This window comes from Mobula hypostoma, chromosome 25 (genome assembly GCF_963921235.1).
Source record: "Mobula hypostoma chromosome 25, sMobHyp1.1, whole genome shotgun sequence".
In the NCBI taxonomy this organism is placed as follows: Eukaryota; Metazoa; Chordata; class Chondrichthyes; order Myliobatiformes; family Myliobatidae; genus Mobula; species Mobula hypostoma.
The window spans coordinates 43,779,591-43,795,520 of NC_086121.1; the positions used below are offsets into that span (position 1 = coordinate 43,779,591).

At 42.7% G+C, this 15,930-nt stretch overlaps 1 protein-coding gene across 1 annotated transcript in view; it reads left to right on the forward strand.

Moving 5' to 3' along the window:
* The window catches only part of LOC134337689 (mucin-2-like), a 49,625-nt gene that overhangs the window by 17,223 nt on the left and 16,472 nt on the right, over positions 1 to 15,930 (forward strand). The window contains exons 13-23 of the mRNA XM_063032881.1: positions 339 to 362; positions 980 to 1,003; positions 3,341 to 3,364; positions 3,964 to 3,987; positions 6,856 to 6,879; positions 9,215 to 9,238; positions 9,838 to 9,861; positions 12,098 to 12,121; positions 12,739 to 12,762; positions 15,099 to 15,122; positions 15,722 to 15,745. Coding sequence (XP_062888951.1) covers positions 339 to 362; positions 980 to 1,003; positions 3,341 to 3,364; positions 3,964 to 3,987; positions 6,856 to 6,879; positions 9,215 to 9,238; positions 9,838 to 9,861; positions 12,098 to 12,121; positions 12,739 to 12,762; positions 15,099 to 15,122; positions 15,722 to 15,745 — 264 coding nt within the window. The remainder of the gene's footprint in view (positions 1 to 338; positions 363 to 979; positions 1,004 to 3,340; positions 3,365 to 3,963; positions 3,988 to 6,855; positions 6,880 to 9,214; positions 9,239 to 9,837; positions 9,862 to 12,097; positions 12,122 to 12,738; positions 12,763 to 15,098; positions 15,123 to 15,721; positions 15,746 to 15,930) is intronic.

Here is a 15,930-nt window from a genome sequence, read left to right on the forward strand (position 1 = left end):
CCCAGCTTCCTGTCTGAAGAGAAAAGCTGGACTGTCAGCTGATTTAATGTCTTCACATTTGATCATTCACTCTGCCATCTTTTTCCATTAGGTATCAATGCTCACTTCTCAATTCTCCAAAATTCTAGTAACCGCTGCCTTGAACATTCCTTACCATACAATTCTTTGGGATTGAGAATGCTTTACACACACTTCTGCTTTGTGGTGCGGTGGGTGATAATTGAAGCCCTTGTGGAGGGAGAAGACTCCCACATTATGGCCGGGTGATGATTGACATATATAAACAGATAATAATTTTCCAATTATAATTAACTGAACTTTTTTCTTTCTGCTTTAAGGTACTGCTTCCACTACAACTCCTGGTGAGTATATCCTTCCTATTCTAAAATCGTAACTGTGACTGCAGTAAAAAGGCTCTGTCTTCCCTCATCATCTGTATTTCAAGAGCTTCTTGATTATAATTAATGTGAAACACAGCTACAACTTTTCCTCCTGCAGCGATTGGATGCATTTAGATCATCAACCAGTCCGTTATTTTCTGGGTCGGTACAGAAAGGAATTTCACCAGTCAAGTGGGCTCCGATGCCGTTTCATTCCCCTTTCGCCAGTTCCAAGTGGTTAACTTTCACAGACTGCTGTTTGAAAGCATCGTCCAGTGAGCTCTGTGCATTATTGTAGAACTTGCTTTATGCAGACATATTGTCAAAATTCCCCGTGGGTGGGATGGTTTAGAATGAGGTTGCAAATTCATTTAACTCCAAAGTGGTCGTGTAGTCCAGGAATCTAGTCACCCCAACCTTAAGCAAGCATTATTTAACCGTGCTTTTGCAGCAAGAATGTTGAACCTCCTCTCCGGATTAGTGGCCCGAGGTAAATGCTGAACCTGACGTGTGATGTGAGGACTCCACAGTTTAGCAGTGTAATCGCTGACAATGGTTTTCAAATTATAATTAAATAAATTATTTTTTTCTGCTTTCAGGTGCAAATTCTACTGCAACGCCCAGTGAGTAAATCTTTCAAATCCTAACTATTGCAAATTTTAACAGCAGTTCAAAAGCTCCATCGAATGACATCGTGTCTCGGTTGAAGTGTTTTTTGACTTTAATAATCGTGAAACAGAGAGTGGGTCTTCTCAGTAAACAATAATTGCTGCTTGTAATTGCCAGTCTTTGAGAACTCCCAGGTTTCATTCAGAAGTCACCTAGCAGCCCACCAGCCTCCGGGTCCAACATATAATTCGCCGTAACTTCCGCAACCTCCAGCGGGATCCCACCACTAAGCACATCTTTCCCTCCCGCCCCCCCCCTACTTTCCGTAGGGATTGCTCCCTACGCGACTCCCTTGGCCATTCGTCCCCCCCATCCCTCCCCACCGATCTCCCTCCTGGCACTTCTCCTTGTAAGCAGAACAAGTGCTACACATGCCCTTACACTTCCTCCCTCACCACCATTCAGGGCCCCAGACAGTCCTTCCAGGTGAGGCGACACTTCACCTGTGAGTCGGCTGGGGTGATATACTGCGTCCGGTGCTCCCGATGTGGCCTTCTATATATTGGCGAGACCCGACGCAGACTGCGAGATCGTCTCACTGAACACCTACGCTCTGTCCGCCAGAGAAAGCAGGATCTCCCAGTGCCCACACATTTTAATTCCACATTGCATTCCCATTCTGATATGTCTATCCATGGCATCCTCTACTGTAAAAATGAAGCCACACTCAGGTTGGAGGAACAACACATTATATTCCGTCTGGGTAGCCTCCAACCTGATGGCATGAACATTGACTTCTCAAACTTCCGCTAATGCCCCACCTCCCCCTCGCACCCCATCCATTATTTCTTTATATACACACCTTCTTTTTCTCTCTCTCCTTTTTCTCTCTCTATCCCCCTCACTATACCCCTTGCCCATCCTCTGGGCTTCCCCCCTCTCCTTTTCTTTATCCCTAGGCCTCCTGTCCCATGATCCTCTCTTATCCCTTTTGCCAATCAACTGTCCAGCTCTTGGCTCCATCCCTCCCCCTCCTGTCTTCTCCTATCATTTCACATCTCCCCCTCCCCCTGCAACTTTCAAATCTCTTACTAGCTCTTCTTTCAGTTAGTCCTGACGAAGGGTCTTGGCCCGAAATGTTGAATGTACCTCTTCCTGGAGATGCTGCCTGGCCTGCTGTGTTTACCAGCAACTATTATGTGTGTTGCTTGAAATTCCAGCATTTGCAGATTTCCTCATGTTTGCGTAATATATTTAGGTCATTGCTTTGCTAAGGGAAGTTAGGGAACTATGTCTTGATTGGGGATTGGAGTTTTCAGTGGACAGTGGTTGCAAATCGATCAGATTTAGCATTGTTTTAGTAATGATCAGTTTCAGGTGAAGACTGAAATCATGAGAAAGTGACACACAGGGGATAAGCTAGCCACAGTAGCAGGAGAAAACAGCCGAGGAGGGAAGATATGGAGAATCTGTTACTGGGTTCATCCACATCTCACATGTGCAAGTCATTTGAAGGCCAGCTGGTCAGAACTCAGGAACAATATTTTCTTGTGAGAAACAAAGAGAACTATGCAAAATTTTCATGTCGTTAGGACACAAGAGTTCTAAATTCAGTAGAAAGCAAAAAAAAGTGTATGTTTTTTAATAGGACAATTATGATACTGATGATAAACTGAAAATAATGAAACCTGGATTTTTATTGAGGAGAGGGTGTAGAAAGCATATGTGAAGGGGTCAGGATCAGTTCTGGAGTTGAGGGGATATTGTTCTTGTCAGTAGCCACCATTGGACAAGATGGGTTCGGGAAACTGAACAGCACATCAGAGATTGGTAGCACATTGTGCTCTCATATGCAAGTTGATGTAATGCATTCTGATACCAAATATATTTCTGCATGTATATTCTGCTTATATAGACAGCAGATGAGTCCCATCAGAAAATGCATTTAATATTAACGTAATTCTTACAATCCATCTTCAGTCAGTATCTCCAATACTGAATGGTGATTATTGATTTCAGAACATGTCTGAAGAGAAAAGCTGGACTGTCAGCTGATTTAATGTCTTCATATTTGATCATTCACTCTGCCATCTTTTTCCATTAGGTATCAATGCTCACCTCTCAATTCTCCAAAATTCTAGTAACCGCTGCCTTGAACATTCCTTACCGTACAATTCTTTGGGATTGAGAATGCCTAACACACACTCCCGTTTTGTGGTGCCATGTGTGACAATTAAAGCCTTTGTGGAGAGAAAAGACTCTCCCACATTATGGCCGGGTGATGATTGACATATACAAACATAATAATTTTCAAATTATAATTAACTGAACATTTTTCTTTTTGCTTTAAGGTACTGCTTCTACTATAATTTCAGGTGAGTATATACTTCCTATTCTAAAACGTAACTATGACTGCAGTATAATGGCTCTGTCAAGCCTCATCGTTTGTATTTCAAGAGCTCCTTGATGATAATTAATATGAAACACAGCTACAACTTTTCCTCCTGCAACAATTGAATGCATTTAGGTCATCAACCAGTCTGTTAATTTCTGGGTCATTACAGAGTAGGAATTTCACCAGTCAAGTGGGCTCCGATGCCATTTCATTCCCCTTTCGCCAGTTGAAAGTGGTCAATTTTCACAGACTGCTGTTTGAGATCAAGGTCTAGTGCTTTATGCAGACATATTTGCGAAATTCCCCGTAGGCGGTACAGGGTAGAATGAGGCTGCAAATTCATTTAACTCCAATGCGGTCGTGTAGTCCAGGAATCTAGTCACCACAAACTTAAGCAAGCCTTATTTGACCGTGCTTTTGCAGCAAGAATGTTTAACCTCCTCTCTGGATTAGTGGCCCGAGGTAAATGCTGAACCTGCTGTTTTGGACTCCACAGTTTAGCAGTGCAATAGCTGAGCTTTTATAACTGTCAATAGTTTTCAAATTATAATTAAACAAATTGTTATTTTCTGCTTTCAGGTGCTAGTTCTACTGCAACTCCCAGTGAGTATATCTTTCAAATCCTAAATATTGCAAATTTTATCAGCAGTTCAAAAGCTCCATCAAACGACATTGTGCCGAGCTTGAAGACTTTTTGGACTTTAATAATCTTGATACAGAGAGTGGGTCTTCTTAGCAAGCAATAATTGCTGCTTGTAATTGCCAGTCTTTGAGTACTCCCTGGTTTCATTCAGGTCATTGATATGCTAAGGGAAGTTAGAAAACTGAGTCTTGCTTGGTGATTGGAATTTTCACCGGACAAATTTTTTATGGACATTGGTCGCAAATCGATCAGATTTAGCATTGTTTTAGTAATGATCAGTTTCAGGTGAAGACTGAAATCATGAGAACGTGACACAAAGGGGAAAAGCTAGCCACAGTAGCACGAGGAAACAGCTGAGCAGGGAAGATATGGAGAATCTGCTATTGGATTCATCCACATCTTGACATGTGCGAGTCATTTGAAGGCAAGCTGGTCAGAATGCAGGAATGAAATTTTTCCTGTGAGGAACAATGACAAATATGAGAGAATTTCTTATCGTTAAGACACAACAGTTCGAAATTCAGTAGAAAGCAAAAAAAAAGGTATACGTTCCTTTATCGGTCAAATGTGATACTGATGACAAGCTGATGATAATGAAAGCTGGAGGTTTATTGAGGAGAGGGTGTAGAAAGCACATGTGAAGGGGTCAGGATCAGTTCTGGAGTTGAGGGGATATTGTTCTTGTCAGTAGCCACAATTGGACAAGATGGGTTCGGGAAACTGAACAGCACATCAGAGATTGTGTAACACATTGCGCTCTCATATGCAAGTTGATGTAATGCATTCTGATACCAAATATAGTTCTGCATGTATATTCTGCTTATATACACAGCAAATGAGTCCCATCAGAAAATTCATTTAATTTTAATGTAATACTTATTATCCATCTTCAGTCAGTAGCTCCAATACCGAATGGTGATTATTGATTTCAGAACATAGAAACATAGAAACATAGAAAATAGGTGCAGGAGTAGGCCATTCGGCCCTTCGAGCCTGCACCGCCATTTATAATGATCATGGCTGATCATCCAACTCAGAACCCGGCCTCAGCCTTCCCTCCATACCCCCTGACCCCCGTAGCCGCAAGGGCCATACCTAACTCCCTCTTAACTATAGCCAATGAACTGGCCTCAACTGTTTCCTGTGGCAGAGAATTCCACAGATTCACCACTCTCTGTGTGAAGAAGTTTTTCCTAATCTCGGTCCTAAAAGGCTTCCCCTTTATCCTCAAACTGTGGCCCCTCGTTCTGGACTTCCCCAACATCGGGAACAATCTTCCTGCATCTAGCCTGCCAATCCCTTTAGGATCTTATACGTTTCAATCAGATCCCCCCTCAATCTTCTAAATTCCAACGAGTACAAGCCCAGTTCATCCAGTCTTTCTTCATATGAAAGTCCTGCCATCCCAGGAATCGATCTGGTGAACCTTCTTTGTACTCCCTCTATGGCAAGGATGTCTTTCCTCAGATTAGGGGAGCAAAACTGCACACAATACTCCAGGTATGGTCTCACCAAGGCCTTGTACAACTGCAGTAGTACCTCCCTGCTCCTGTACTCGAATCCTGTCGCTATAAATGCCAGCATACCATTCGCCTTTTTCACCGCCTGCTGTACCTGCATGCCCACTTTCAATGACTGGTGTATAATGACACCCAGGTCTCGTTGCACCTCCCCTCTTCTTAATCGGCCACCATTCAGATAATAATCTGTTTTCCTATTTTTGCCACCAACGTGGATAACTTTACATTTATCCACATTAAATTGCATCTGCCATGAATTTGCCCACTCACCCAACCTATCCAAGTCACCCTGCATCCTCTTAGCATCCTCCTCACAGCTAACACTGCCACCCAGCTTCGTGTCTGAAGAGAAAAGCTGGACTGTCAGCTGATTTAATGTCTCCACATTTGATCATTCACTCTGCCATCTTTTTCCATTAGGTATCAATGCTCACTTCTCAATTCTCCAAAATTCTAGTAACCGCTGCCTTGAACATTCCTTACCATACAATTCTTTGGGATTGAGAATGCTTTACACACACTTCTGCTTTGTGGTGCCATGGGTGACAATTGAAGCCCTTGTGGAGGGAGAAGACTCCCACATTATGGCCGGGTGATGATTGACATATATAAACAGATAATAATTTTCCAATTATAATTAACTGAACTTTTTTCTTTCTGCCTTAAGGTACTGCTTCCACTACAACTCCTGGTGAGTATATCCTTCCTATCCTAAAATCGTAACTGTGACTGCATTAAAAAGGCTCTGTCTTCCCTCATCATCTGTATTTCAAGAGCTTCTTGATTATAATTAATGTGAAACACAGCTACAACTTCTCCTCCTGCAGCGATTGGATGCATTTAGATCATCAACCAGTCCGTTATTTTCTGGGTCGGTACAGAAAGGAATTTCACCAGTCAAGTGGGCTCCGATGCCGTTTCATTCCCCTTTCGCCAGTTCCAAGTGGTTAACTTTCACAGACTGCTGTTTGAAAGCATCGTCCACTGAGCTCTGTGCATCATTGTAGAACTTGCTTTATGCAGACATATTGTCAAAATTCCCCGTGGGTGAGATGGTTTAGAATGAGGTTGCAAATTCATTTAACTCCAAAGTGGTCGTGTAGTCCAGGAATCTAGTCACCCCAACCTTAAGCAAGTGTTATTTGACCGTGCTTTTGCAGCAAGAATGTTGAACCTCCTCTCCGGATTAGTGGCCCGAGGTAAATGCTGAACCTGACGTGTGATGTGAGGACTCCACAGTTTAGCAGTGTAATCGCTGACAATGGTTTTCAAATTATAATTAAATAAATTATCTTTTTCTGCTTTCAGGTGCAAATTCCACTGCAACTCCCAGTGAGTAAATCTTTCAAATCCTAACTATTGCAAATTTTAACAGCAGTTCTAAAGCTCCATCGAATGACATCGTGTCTCGGTTGAAGTGTTTTTTGACTTTAATAATCGTGAAACAGAGAGTGGGTCTTCTCAGTAAACAGTAATTGCTGCTTGTAATTGCCAGTCTTTGAGAACTCCCAGGTTTCATTCAGAAGTCACCTAGCAGCCCACCAGCCTCCGGGTCCAACATTTAATTCGCCGTAACTTCCGCAACCTCCAGCGGGATCCCACCACTAAGCACATCTTTCCCTCCCGCCCCCCCCACTTTCCGTAGGGATTGCTCCCTACGCGACTCCCTTGGCCATTCGTCCCCCCCATCCCTCCCCACCGATCTCCCTCCTGGCACTTCTCCTTGTAAGCAGAACAAGTGCTACACATGCCCTTACACTTCCTCCCTCACCACCATTCAGGGCCCCAGACAGTCCTTCCAGGTGAGGCGACACTTCACCTGTGAGTCGGCTGGGGTGATATACTGCGTCCGGTGCTCCCGATGTGGCCTTCTATATATTGGCGAGACCCGACGCAGACTGCGAGATCGTCTCACTGAACACCTACGCTCTGTCCGCCAGAGAAAGCAGGATCTCCCAGTGCCCACACATTTTAATTCCACATTGCATTCCCATTCTGATATGTCTATCCATGGCATCCTCTACTGTAAAAATGAAGCCACACTCAGGTTGGAGGAACAACACATTATATTCCGTCTGGGTAGCCTCCAACCTGATGGCATGAACATTGACTTCTCAAACTTCCGCTAATGCCCCACCTCCCCCTCGCACCCCATCCATTATTTCTTTATATACACACCTTCTTTTTCTCTCTCTCCTTTTTCTCTCTCTATCCCCCTCACTATACCCCTTGCCCATCCTCTGGGCTTCCCCCGTCTACTTTTCTTTATCCCTAGGCCTCCTGTCCCATGATCCTCTCTTATCCCTTTTGCCAATCAACTGTCCAGCTCTTGGCTCCATCCCTCCCTCTCCTGTCTTCTCTGATCATTTCACATCTCCCCCTCCCCCTGCAACTTTCAAATCTCTTACTAGCTCTTCTTTCAGTTAGTCCTGACGAAGGGTCTTGGCCCGAAATGTTGAATGTACCTCTTCCTGGAGATGCTGCCTGGCCTGCTGTGTTTACCAGCAACTATTATGTGTGTTGCTTGAAATTCCAGCATTTGCAGATTTCCTCATGTTTGCGTAATATATTTAGGTCATTGCTTTGCTAAGGGAAGTTAGGGAACTATGTCTTGATTGGGGATTGGAGTTTTCAGTGGACAGTGGTTGCAAATCGATCAGATTTAGCATTGTTTTAGTAATGATCAGTTTCAGGTGAAGACTGAAATCATGAGAAAGTGACACACAGGGGATAAGCTAGCCACAGTAGCAGGAGAAAACAGCCGAGGAGGGAAGATATGGAGAATCTGTTACTGGGTTCATCCACATCTCACATGTGCAAGTCATTTGAAGGCCAGCTGGTCAGAACTCAGGAACAATATTTTCTTGTGAGAAACAAAGAGAACTATGCAAAATTTTCATGTCGTTAGGACACAAGAGTTCTAAATTCAGTAGAAAGCAAAAAAAAGTGTATGTTTTTTAATAGGACAATTATGATACTGATGATAAACTGAAAATAATGAAACCTGGATTTTTATTGAGGAGAGGGTGTAGAAAGCATATGTGAAGGGGTCAGGATCAGTTCTGGAGTTGAGGGGATATTGTTCTTGTCAGTAGCCACCATTGGACAAGATGGGTTCGGGAAACTGAACAGCACATCAGAGATTGGTAGCACATTGTGCTCTCATATGCAAGTTGATGTAATGCATTCTGATACCAAATATATTTCTGCATGTATATTCTGCTTATATAGACAGCAGATGAGTCCCATCAGAAAATGCATTTAATATTAACGTAATTCTTACAATCCATCTTCAGTCAGTATCTCCAATACTGAATGGTGATTATTGATTTCAGAACATGTCTGAAGAGAAAAGCTGGACTGTCAGCTGATTTAATGTCTTCATATTTGATCATTCACTCTGCCATCTTTTTCCATTAGGTATCAATGCTCACCTCTCAATTCTCCAAAATTCTAGTAACCGCTGCCTTGAACATTCCTTACCGTACAATTCTTTGGGATTGAGAATGCCTAACACACACTCCCGTTTTGTGGTGCCATGTGTGACAATTAAAGCCTTTGTGGAGAGAAAAGACTCTCCCACATTATGGCCGGGTGATGATTGACATATACAAACATAATAATTTTCAAATTATAATTAACTGAACATTTTTCTTTTTGCTTTAAGGTACTGCTTCTACTATAATTTCAGGTGAGTATATACTTCCTATTCTAAAACGTAACTATGACTGCAGTATAATGGCTCTGTCAAGCCTCATCGTTTGTATTTCAAGAGCTCCTTGATGATAATTAATATGAAACACAGCTACAACTTTTCCTCCTGCAACAATTGAATGCATTTAGGTCATCAACCAGGCTGTTAATTTCTGGGTCATTACAGAGTAGGAATTTCACCAGTCAAGTGGGCTCCGATGCCATTTCATTCCCCTTTCGCCAGTTGAAAGTGGTCAATTTTCACAGACTGCTGTTTGAGATCAAGGTCTAGTGCTTTATGCAGACATATTTGCGAAATTCCCCGTAGGCGGTACAGGGTAGAATGAGGCTGCAAATTCATTTAACTCCAATGCGGTCGTGTAGTCCAGGAATCTAGTCACCACAAACTTAAGCAAGCCTTATTTGACCGTGCTTTTGCAGCAAGAATGTTTAACCTCCTCTCTGGATTAGTGGCCCGAGGTAAATGCTGAACCTGCTGTTTTGGACTCCACAGTTTAGCAGTGCAATAGCTGAGCTTTTATAACTGTCAATAGTTTTCAAATTATAATTAAACAAATTGTTATTTTCTGCTTTCAGGTGCTAGTTCTACTGCAACTCCCAGTGAGTATATCTTTCAAATCCTAAATATTGCAAATTTTATCAGCAGTTCAAAAGCTCCATCAAACGACATTGTGCCGAGCTTGAAGACTTTTTGGACTTTAATAATCTTGATACAGAGAGTGGGTCTTCTTAGCAAGCAATAATTGCTGCTTGTAATTGCCAGTCTTTGAGTACTCCCTGGTTTCATTCAGGTCATTGATATGCTAAGGGAAGTTAGAAAACTGAGTCTTGCTTGGTGATTGGAATTTTCACCGGACAAATTTTTTATGGACATTGGTCGCAAATCGATCAGATTTAGCATTGTTTTAGTAATGATCAGTTTCAGGTGAAGACTGAAATCATGAGAACGTGACACAAAGGGGAAAAGCTAGCCACAGTAGCACGAGGAAACAGCTGAGCAGGGAAGATATGGAGAATCTGCTATTGGATTCATCCACATCTTGACATGTGCGAGTCATTTGAAGGCAAGCTGGTCAGAATGCAGGAATGAAATTTTTCCTGTGAGGAACAATGACAAATATGAGAGAATTTCTTATCGTTAAGACACAACAGTTCGGAATTCAGTAGAAAGCAAAAAAAAGGTATACGTTCCTTTATCGGTCAAATGTGATACTGATGACAAGCTGATGATAATGAAAGCTGGAGGTTTATTGAGGAGAGGGTGTAGAAAGCACATGTGAAGGGGTCAGGATCAGTTCTGGAGTTGAGGGGATATTGTTCTTGTCAGTAGCCACAATTGGACAAGATGGGTTCGGGAAACTGAACAGCACATCAGAGATTGTGTAACACATTGCGCTCTCATATGCAAGTTGATGTAATGCATTCTGATACCAAATATAGTTCTGCATGTATATTCTGCTTATATACACAGCAAATGAGTCCCATCAGAAAATTCATTTAATTTTAATGTAATACTTATTATCCATCTTCAGTCAGTAGCTCCAATACCGAATGGTGATTATTGATTTCAGAACATAGAAACATAGAAACATAGAAAATAGGTGCAGGAGTAGGCCATTCGGCCCTTCGAGCCTGCACCGCCATTTATTATGATCATGGCTGATCATCCAACTCAGAACCCGGCCTCAGCCTTCCCTCCATACCCCCTGACCCCCGTAGCCGCAAGGGCCATACCTAACTCCCTCTTAACTATAGCCAATGAACTGGCCTCAACTGTTTCCTGTGGCAGAGAATTCCACAGATTCACCACTCTCTGTGTGAAGAAGTTTTTCCTAATCTCGGTCCTAAAAGGCTTCCCGTTTATCCCCTTTATCCTCAAACTGTGGCCCCTCGTTCTGGACTTCCCCAACATCGGGAACAATCTTCCTGCATCTAGCCTGTCCAATCCCTTTAGGATCTTATACCTTTCAATCAGATCCCCCCTCAATCTTCTAAATTCCAACGAGTACAAGCCCAGTTCATCCAGTCTTTCTTCATATGAAAGTCCTGCCATCCCAGGAATCGATCTGGTGAACCTTCTTTGTACTCCCTCTATGGCAAAGATGTCTTTCCTCAGATTAGGGGAGCAAAACTGCACACAATACTCCAGGTATGGTCTCACCAAGGCCTTGTACAACTGCAGTAGTACCTCCCTGCTCCTGTACTCGAATCCTGTCGCTATAAATGCCAGCATACCATTCGCCTTTTTCACCGCCTGCTGTACCTGCATGCCCACTTTCAATGACTGGTGTATAATGACACCCAGGTCTCGTTGCACCTCCCCTTTTCCTAATCGGCCACCATTCAGATAATAATCTGTTTTCCTATTTTTGCCACCAACGTGGATAACTTCACATTTATCCACATTAAATTGCATCTGCCATGAATTTGCCCACTCACCCAACCTATCCAAGTCACCCTGCATCCTCTTAGCATCCTCCTCACTGCTAACACTGCCACCCAGCTTCCTGTCTGAAGAGAAAAGCTGGACTGTCAGCTGATTTAATGTCTTCACATTTGATCATTCACTCTGCCATCTTTTTCCATTAGGTATCAATGCTCACTTCTCAATTCTCCAAAATTCTAGTAACCGCTGCCTTGAACATTCCTTACCATACAATTCTTTGGGATTGAGAATGCTTTACACACACTTCTGCTTTGTGGTGCGGTGGGTGACAATTGAAGCCCTTGTGGAGGGAGAAGACTCCCACATTATGGCCGGGTGATGATTGACATATATAAACAGATAATAATTTTCCAATTATAATTAACTGAACTTTTTTCTTTCTGCTTTAAGGTACTGCTTCCGCTACAACTCCTGGTGAGTATATCCTTCCTATTCTAAAATCGTAACTGTGACTGCAGTAAAAAGGCTCTGTCTTCCCTCATCATCTGTATTTCAAGAGCTTCTTGATTATAATTAATGTGAAACACAGCTACAACTTTTCCTCCTGCAGCGATTGGATGCATTTAGATCATCAACCAGTCCGTTATTTTCTGGGTCGGTACAGAAAGGAATTTCACCAGTCAAGTGGGCTCCGATGCCGTTTCATTCCCCTTTCGCCAGTTCCAAGTGGTTAACTTTCACAGACTGCTGTTTGAAAGCATCGTCCAGTGAGCTCTGTGCATTATTGTAGAACTTGCTTTATGCAGACATATTGTCAAAATTCCCCGTGGGTGGGATGGTTTAGAATGAGGTTGCAAATTCATTTAACTCCAAAGTGGTCGTGTAGTCCAGGAATCTAGTCACCCCAACCTTAAGCAAGCATTATTTAACCGTGCTTTTGCAGCAAGAATGTTGAACCTCCTCTCCGGATTAGTGGCCCGAGGTAAATGCTGAACCTGACGTGTGATGTGAGGACTCCACAGTTTAGCAGTGTAATCGCTGACAATGGTTTTCAAATTATAATTAAATAAATTATTTTTTTCTGCTTTCAGGTGCAAATTCTACTGCAACGCCCAGTGAGTAAATCTTTCAAATCCTAACTATTGCAAATTTTAACAGCAGTTCAAAAGCTCCATCGAATGACATCGTGTCTCGGTTGAAGTGTTTTTTGACTTTAATAATCGTGAAACAGAGAGTGGGTCTTCTCAGTAAACAATAATTGCTGCTTGTAATTGCCAGTCTTTGAGAACTCCCAGGTTTCATTCAGAAGTCACCTAGCAGCCCACCAGCCTCCGGGTCCAACATATAATTCGCCGTAACTTCCGCAACCTCCAGCGGGATCCCACCACTAAGCACATCTTTCCCTCCCGCCCCCCCCTACTTTCCGTAGGGATTGCTCCCTACGCGACTCCCTTGGCCATTCGTCCCCCCCATCCCTCCCCACCGATCTCCCTCCTGGCACTTCTCCTTGTAAGCAGAACAAGTGCTACACATGCCCTTACACTTCCTCCCTCACCACCATTCAGGGCCCCAGACAGTCCTTCCAGGTGAGGCGACACTTCACCTGTGAGTCGGCTGGGGTGATATACTGCGTCCGGTGCTCCCGATGTGGCCTTCTATATATTGGCGAGACCCGACGCAGACTGCGAGATCGTCTCACTGAACACCTACGCTCTGTCCGCCAGAGAAAGCAGGATCTCCCAGTGCCCACACATTTTAATTCCACATTGCATTCCCATTCTGATATGTCTATCCATGGCATCCTCTACTGTAAAAATGAAGCCACACTCAGGTTGGAGGAACAACACATTATATTCCGTCTGGGTAGCCTCCAACCTGATGGCATGAACATTGACTTCTCAAACTTCCGCTAATGCCCCACCTCCCCCTCGCACCCCATCCATTATTTCTTTATATACACACCTTCTTTTTCTCTCTCTCCTTTTTCTCTCTCTATCCCCCTCACTATACCCCTTGCCCATCCTCTGGGCTTCCCCCCTCTCCTTTTCTTTATCCCTAGGCCTCCTGTCCCATGATCCTCTCTTATCCCTTTTGCCAATCAACTGTCCAGCTCTTGGCTCCATCCCTCCCCCTCCTGTCTTCTCCTATCATTTCACATCTCCCCCTCCCCCTGCAACTTTCAAATCTCTTACTAGCTCTTCTTTCAGTTAGTCCTGACGAAGGGTCTTGGCCCGAAATGTTGAATGTACCTCTTCCTGGAGATGCTGCCTGGCCTGCTGTGTTTACCAGCAACTATTATGTGTGTTGCTTGAAATTCCAGCATTTGCAGATTTCCTCATGTTTGCGTAATATATTTAGGTCATTGCTTTGCTAAGGGAAGTTAGGGAACTATGTCTTGATTGGGGATTGGAGTTTTCAGTGGACAGTGGTTGCAAATCGATCAGATTTAGCATTGTTTTAGTAATGATCAGTTTCAGGTGAAGACTGAAATCATGAGAAAGTGACACACAGGGGATAAGCTAGCCACAGTAGCAGGAGAAAACAGCCGAGGAGGGAAGATATGGAGAATCTGTTACTGGGTTCATCCACATCTCACATGTGCAAGTCATTTGAAGGCCAGCTGGTCAGAACTCAGGAACAATATTTTCTTGTGAGAAACAAAGAGAACTATGCAAAATTTTCATGTCGTTAGGACACAAGAGTTCTAAATTCAGTAGAAAGCAAAAAAAAGTGTATGTTTTTTAATAGGACAATTATGATACTGATGATAAACTGAAAATAATGAAACCTGGATTTTTATTGAGGAGAGGGTGTAGAAAGCATATGTGAAGGGGTCAGGATCAGTTCTGGAGTTGAGGGGATATTGTTCTTGTCAGTAGCCACCATTGGACAAGATGGGTTCGGGAAACTGAACAGCACATCAGAGATTGGTAGCACATTGTGCTCTCATATGCAAGTTGATGTAATGCATTCTGATACCAAATATATTTCTGCATGTATATTCTGCTTATATAGACAGCAGATGAGTCCCATCAGAAAATGCATTTAATATTAACGTAATTCTTACAATCCATCTTCAGTCAGTATCTCCAATACTGAATGGTGATTATTGATTTCAGAACATGTCTGAAGAGAAAAGCTGGACTGTCAGCTGATTTAATGTCTTCATATTTGATCATTCACTCTGCCATCTTTTTCCATTAGGTATCAATGCTCACCTCTCAATTCTCCAAAATTCTAGTAACCGCTGCCTTGAACATTCCTTACCGTACAATTCTTTGGGATTGAGAATGCCTAACACACACTCCCGTTTTGTGGTGCCATGTGTGACAATTAAAGCCTTTGTGGAGAGAAAAGACTCTCCCACATTATGGCCGGGTGATGATTGACATATACAAACATAATAATTTTCAAATTATAATTAACTGAACATTTTTCTTTTTGCTTTAAGGTACTGCTTCTACTATAATTTCAGGTGAGTATATACTTCCTATTCTAAAACGTAACTATGACTGCAGTATAATGGCTCTGTCAAGCCTCATCGTTTGTATTTCAAGAGCTCCTTGATGATAATTAATATGAAACACAGCTACAACTTTTCCTCCTGCAACAATTGAATGCATTTAGGTCATCAACCAGTCTGTTAATTTCTGGGTCATTACAGAGTAGGAATTTCACCAGTCAAGTGGGCTCCGATGCCATTTCATTCCCCTTTCGCCAGTTGAAAGTGGTCAATTTTCACAGACTGCTGTTTGAGATCAAGGTCTAGTGCTTTATGCAGACATATTTGCGAAATTCCCCGTAGGCGGTACAGGGTAGAATGAGGCTGCAAATTCATTTAACTCCAATGCGGTCGTGTAGTCCAGGAATCTAGTCACCACAAACTTAAGCAAGCCTTATTTGACCGTGCTTTTGCAGCAAGAATGTTTAACCTCCTCTCTGGATTAGTGGCCCGAGGTAAATGCTGAACCTGCTGTTTTGGACTCCACAGTTTAGCAGTGCAATAGCTGAGCTTTTATAACTGTCAATAGTTTTCAAATTATAATTAAACAAATTGTTATTTTCTGCTTTCAGGTGCTAGTTCTACTGCAACTCCCAGTGAGTATATCTTTCAAATCCTAAATATTGCAAATTTTATCAGCAGTTCAAAAGCTCCATCAAACGACATTGTGCCGAGCTTGAAGACTTTTTGGACTTTAATAATCTTGATACAGAGAGTGGGTCTTCTTAGCAAGCAATAATTGCTGCTTGTAATTGCCAGTCTTTGAGTACTCCCTGGTTTC